We start from the raw sequence: 6,223 nt of genomic DNA, 5'->3' as shown, positions 1-6,223 counted from the left end.
TTGGTTGGGGTGGTGGGGGCACTAGGGAAGGGGGACGCCATTTTGAACACGCCCTTGCTTCCTATTGGCTGGGGGCGGGGACAAAATGGCCGACTGTGGCTGGGGGGGTGGAGCAAAATGGCTGACTAGGGCAGGGGGGGTGGAGGGGGCGGTACCAAAATGGCTGACTAGGGCAGGGGGGGTGGAGGGGGGCGTGGCCACGCCCCTTGATTCCTATTGGCTGGGGGCGGGGCCAAAATGGCCGACTGGGGCTGGGGGGGTGGAGGGGGGAGGCCACACCCCTCGATTTCTATTGGATAGGCAGCTCTCTCAAAACCCCACTACTTAGATTGAATTTAGTCTTATAGTTCCATGCTGATATTAGAAGTATTATCAATAATTGTAATAATTTACAATAGTTGTATATTCGACAGAGGCTGGCTCAAACAGCACTCTGGTTTGTGGACTGTATCAATTACTACATCGAGAACTTTTGGGTTGTCTGGCGTCGGGTAGCAAGTTGAACAATTAAAATGGCTAAGTGCACAATAACATAGGCCTACCTTCATGTCCATATCCTCCTTGCTTCCAGGATCCCGGGTCCAGATCACGATACGAGACGAGACGACACTTGTAATAAATCACAATAAAGAATCAATAGATCACTTTGCAAAAATCGACATTACGAGAAGTGAGCTGTTCGATTGGCTGTCAATCGGCAACTGGCCACGATTATGCTTTTGCGCATCACCGTATAATTGCCCCCTCCACCACACAACGCCAGACAATAAAGGGGAACATTCATAACGTCCGAACAATAGTAGAACTATTTGATTGTGCTTTTATTTTTACCTGAACTTTGTATCACGAATCAAATAAATTTGTTTTAATTTCAAAATCATAATCAGCTTGAAGTGCAGAAGCTCTTGAATTGAATTTTATTGATTAATGAAAATGAAAATAGGTCTATAACAATCTTCAGTAAATCAAGAATCTATATATTATGCAAAATTTCAAGTTAAACAGTTGAGTGGTTCAGACGTGATGATATGTTATTCGTCGAAAATAGGTCTATAACAATCCTCAGTATATCAATAATCTATTTCAATAATAATATATTATAATATATGAAAGAATATGTATTTATAGATGATAGTTTCCTGGCCCATTGCGAAGTGTGATGTATTAATACGCTATTTTGATGTTTTAAACAAAGATATGCACTCAATTATATGGTGTGTTCACAATATTATCTGGTGATAAATTCAGATCAAGTTGAAATGATCATACACATGTATACACAATCTTTATTGATTGATACAATAAAATATTTCTGCATTTCTGTTCTCATACCGATTGAGTGCCTCTGGGTCAAATTTTGCTCTCTCTATACTACTCTACAGCAGTCTTGCTCAGAGGATAAATCCCTATAATATAATAATTTACAATAGTAGAACTATTTGATTGTGCTTTTATTCTACCTGAACTTTGTATCACGAATCGAATAAATTTGTTTTAATTTCAAAATCATAATCAGCTTGAAGTGCAGAAGCTCTTGAATTGAATTTTATTGATTAATGAAAATAAAAATAGGTCTATAACAATCATATCATCAAAGTGATAGGAAGGGAAAAAATAAGGTACCTTGTGCTATTCCTCTCCCAAATTTAGATAAGGTTACACATAGTCCGAAATAGGTCAAGTCTTGAAGTTGTTCAATTCACAAAACTTATTTTTCGAATACTTTATTCAATTGTTATTGTACCTGATGTAAATGATTTTAATGTGTATTTTTCTGTTCTAGGAGAAGCTAGATTGCAAAATACTTGAAATAGAGGAACTGGAAAGTAAGTTGAAAGATTTACAAAAGTCGAATAAGGATTTGGAAAGTGAGAAAGGAGCGAGTGAATCAGCCAGTGATGAGCAGAAGAAACTTCAGGAAAGAGTACACGAGTTGAATATTATTGGTAAGTGAATATTATCATACAGAAAAGATAGCATAGGAAGATATCTCATGGTAGGTGCGTTTATGTTCCAAATGTCACTGTTAACTCAAGTCCTAGTTGATAGAGCGAAGTGAAGTCTAAGATTCAAGTCGACGGTTTGGCATTTCTCTTAATGTTTATAAGTTTTTATGTTGCGCATTTACGGCGAAACGCGGTAATAGATTTTCATGAAATTTGACAGGTATGTTCCTTTTTAAATTGCGCGTCGACGTATATACAAGGTTTTTGGAAATTTTGCATTTCAAGGATAATATAAAAGGAAAAAGGAGCCTCCTTCATACGCCAATATTACCTTAAAAATCAGACTAAAGAATTATTCGTCATAAATCAGCTGTCTAGTGGACTATAATACTACCCGTTCAAAAACATAGAACATCTTGAAAATTTATTTTTCCATCAACGTTAGTAGACAGTTGACTATAATACTACCCGTTCAAAAACATCCAACATCTTGAAAATTGTATCTTTTCCATCAACGTTGTAGACAGTTGCAGCCAGACCTGATAACAGCGCTCACACTCACATTCCAGGTCGACACGTCACGGTACGATAGGACAGAAAGCTCTATATTTATTTAGGATTTTTTCTAGTCATTTTAAATCGATAAATTATTTATTAAATTTTTGAGAAAACATAACAGGTCAATTTAACTTACTGAGCGCGAGGTCTACTGTTCACAGAACTACTAGTCTGGTGAAGCTATGTGACGCTGGTAGTCTCTCATACTGTGCCGTTCTTACACTCTCACCCCAACAACACAGTAATAATAGAAAGTAGTCGTCAGTAATCGGCTTGAGTTAACAAAAATCGGCTGTAAATTTGGAACATAAATTACCTATACCAGGGGATATCTTCTTATGATACGCTCTACTTTCTCTATACTTGCAAACCTGAAGAATGGTCTACATTGGTATAGTGGATTCAATGTTCTGTTCTAGTAAACTTCACTTGAAGTTTTCAAAATACAGTTATTTTATACAAAACTTGAAGCCAAGTAAAGTTGATTAGTAAAAGCCCCGTTAGCAAATAACAGTTAAACTGGTTAACACAAGATCGGCAACACCCGTATTATCTTATTATCGATATTATCTCGTGTATCGATCAGCTATTATCGATATTAAGCTATATCTTGTCTGTCGTCTTTATCTTGTCCATTCACAATGCTATCTTCTGTCCTTTAGAGCGAGATCTAATGAGCGAGATCGAACTAACAGAGGAGGTTAACATATTATCGATATTACTTCAGATATCGATCAGCTGTTATCGATATTTATTCTTTATTGATTGATACAATAAGTACATCATTAAAATTATAGGGAGAGAAAAAATAAGGTAACCTTATGATATTCCTCTCCCAAATTTAGATAAGGTTACACATAGTCCGAAATAGGTCTAGGCTTGTAGTTGTTCACTTCACAAAATTTTCAGTAAATTTTTCTATATCTTGGCTCTCTTATTTATATTGTTTCCTTTCTTTATCCACTCCATATACAATCCTATCTTCTGTCCTTTAGGACGAGATCTTCTTCTTCTTCTTCTTGCCTTCATGGATTAGGCTTTTGCCTGTTCCGACTCACAACAGCATTCTACAAAAAATTTAAATGTTTTGGAGGAATATATTATATCTAAAATTTATAGCTTATACAAGTATAAGATGTTATTAATTTTGAATTTCTTTATCAGCTTTTCCTATATTCTTATTTGATTTCCTCTATTGCCATCTTTTCCTCGGAAAGGACGAGATCTCATGAGCGAAAAAGAACGTTTACAGAGATGAACATATCGATATTGTCTCGTGTATCGATCAGCTATTATCGATATTCAGCTATAACTTGTCTCCATTCTTTATCTTGTCTCGTCTCTTTATCTACGCCATTATACAGTTCTATCTTCTGTCCTTTAGAAAGAGACCTTTTGAGCGAGATAGAACGTCTAACAGAGGTCAAAATATTATCGATATTGTCTTGTGTATTGATCAGCTCTAAAGCCTGGTTTTCATAAGTAGAGTTAGTGGTCGAGTACCTGGCATACTAACTCTACCGAGCTAACTCTACTCTACTTACTTGGTCGAGTAACTGTTTTCACTACAATAATTGAGAATAGTAGGTAAATTGTGTTGTCCAGTAAACAGAACTAACTTTAAAATGTCAATACTTATAATTAATTAACACTTGAACACTTATTAACACTTTTTAATAAATTCATATTTTTTGATAAATAACAATACTTCTTGAACTTTATAGCCTACGGCACGACTCTACTCTACTCTACTAGCTCGAGACTGTTTTCATTAGAATAGTAGTGGTAGAGTAGAGTGAGAAGCGGTGGTGTGGGAAGGCAAGTGGTAGAGCACTATCCCACGGTGCTATCCCACTCTACTCTACTAAAAACTGGTACCATATCCACCTCCAATACAAGGCCCCGGCCTACGATATTGCAACGTCGCAGCGTAGGCCTAGAATCTAATACATGGTTGGTGAAAAAGATCAGCTGGTATTTTTTAAAAAATCTTTTTCACCAATCATGTATTAGATTCTAGGCCTACAGTGCGACGTTGCAATATCGTAGACCGGGGCCTTATATTAGGGGAGGCTATGCTAGTACTCTACCATGAACGTTTCATTGGGAGGGTTCACAAGATAGTTAGTATTTGCCCAGGGAACTCTACCACTACTCTACTAATTAAAACCAGGCTTTATCGATATTCAGTTATTTTTGTTTCTTCTTTCATCTTGTCTTCTCTCTTTATCTTCTTCATATACAAATCTATCTTCTGTCCTTTAGAGCGAGATCTCATGAGCGAAATAGAACGTCTAACAGAGGTCAACATATTATCGATACTACTTCATGTATCGATCTGCTACTATCGATATTCAGCTATATCTTGTCTCTTCTTTCATCTTGTCTCCTCTCTTTTTATCTTTCTCATATACAATTCTATCTTCTGTCCTTTAGAGCGAGACCTGATGAGCGAGATAGAACGCCTAACGGAGATTAACAGACGTCAACACGATCGCATCCAACATTTGGAGAATCGACTCTCGGAAAATGAGAAAAAGTTGGCTGAAAACGAGGCAGAAAACAACGGTAAAAATAAGCAAAACTCCAGGTTGAAATGTGGGGAAAACATGCCTGATACCTCACAGCATGCTAGAAACAGTTTTAACTCCACTGGAAAGTCCTCTAATAACTATGTCAGTTCGTTCGAGATTGATCGTAGAAGTAACCCGCATGAAACTAGCACGCTAAATGTTTCTTCAAGTGATAAGAGCCCAGGTATTATTCACTTAAAACTTCTTTCTCTTTCTAATATATTCTCTCTTTCTCTTCACTTGATTGTAGTACTACTGTATAATAATCATTTCAAACAAATGTCGTATAAATTAGAATTGGAACCGTTTTGGGCTCCTTAAGCCTGCGGTACTTCTCTGGTAGTTGTGTTATGTTAAGGCTGTGCAAAGGCTAAAAATAAACTTTCTACTCGTGATATTTTTCAAAGTTTTTCGATTTGTATATCATCAAGCTATCAAAATGAAAAAGTTTTCCCAGGAAAACATTTTTTTCTGATCATTACTTTTTGAGATATGAGCGCCTAAAGTTTAAATTTTTGGGACAGAACATTTCAAATTCGGTGAGAGATAAATTCACGAGATTTATAAGATAGATTCTTCATGGTATTGTTGATCTATTAAAACAAAAATTTTCTGAAAATATCAATTTTTAAGATAGTTATTCAATTTACTAAAAATAACTCAACTAAAGTCATTTTTGGTTATTTTTAGTAAATTGAATAACTATCTTAAAAATTGATATTTTCAGAAAATTTTTGTTTTAATAGATCAACAATACCATGAAGAATTATTCATCCTCTGAATCTTAAGGATTTATCTCTCTTACCGAATTTGAAATGTTCTGTCCCAAAAATTCAAACTTCAGGCGCTCATATCTCAAAAAGTAATGATCGGAAAAAAAATGTTTTCCTGAGAAAACTTTTTCATTTTGATAGATTGATGATATACAAATCGAAAAACTTGGAAAAATATCAAGAGTACAAAGTTTATTTTCAGTCTTTGCACAGCCTTAAATGATTGAATAAATAAAGAATATCCAATGGATAGTACTCTATAAATAGAACTAAGAACTTCTGCTACTGTATATATTTATTTATTTATTGGATAAAGAGAACAATAGGAAAAGAAAAAACAGGCTATTGCCCAAAACGTCTTCAATTTCCTGAT

The 6,223-nt window shown here is 35.5% G+C and overlaps 1 protein-coding gene across 1 annotated transcript in view; it reads left to right on the top strand.

Annotated features, from left to right (window-relative positions):
• LOC120355220 (fibrinogen- and Ig-binding protein-like) overlaps window positions 1-5,472 on the top strand; it is a 26,348-nt gene extending 20,876 nt beyond the window's left edge. Inside the window, exons 7-8 of the mRNA XM_039443552.1 lie at window positions 1,784-1,946; window positions 4,941-5,472. Coding sequence (XP_039299486.1) covers window positions 1,784-1,946; window positions 4,941-5,398 — 621 coding nt within the window. The 3' untranslated portion in view covers window positions 5,399-5,472. The remainder of the gene's footprint in view (window positions 1-1,783; window positions 1,947-4,940) is intronic.
• The last annotated feature ends 751 nt before the right edge of the window (window positions 5,473-6,223 follow it).

The sequence above is a fragment of the Nilaparvata lugens genome, chromosome Y (genome assembly GCF_014356525.2).
Source record: "Nilaparvata lugens isolate BPH chromosome Y, ASM1435652v1, whole genome shotgun sequence".
Lineage (NCBI taxonomy): Eukaryota > Metazoa > Arthropoda > Insecta > Hemiptera > Delphacidae > Nilaparvata > Nilaparvata lugens.
Note: the sequence above shows the minus strand (reverse complement) of the source record. Positions and strands in the feature narration are given on the sequence as shown.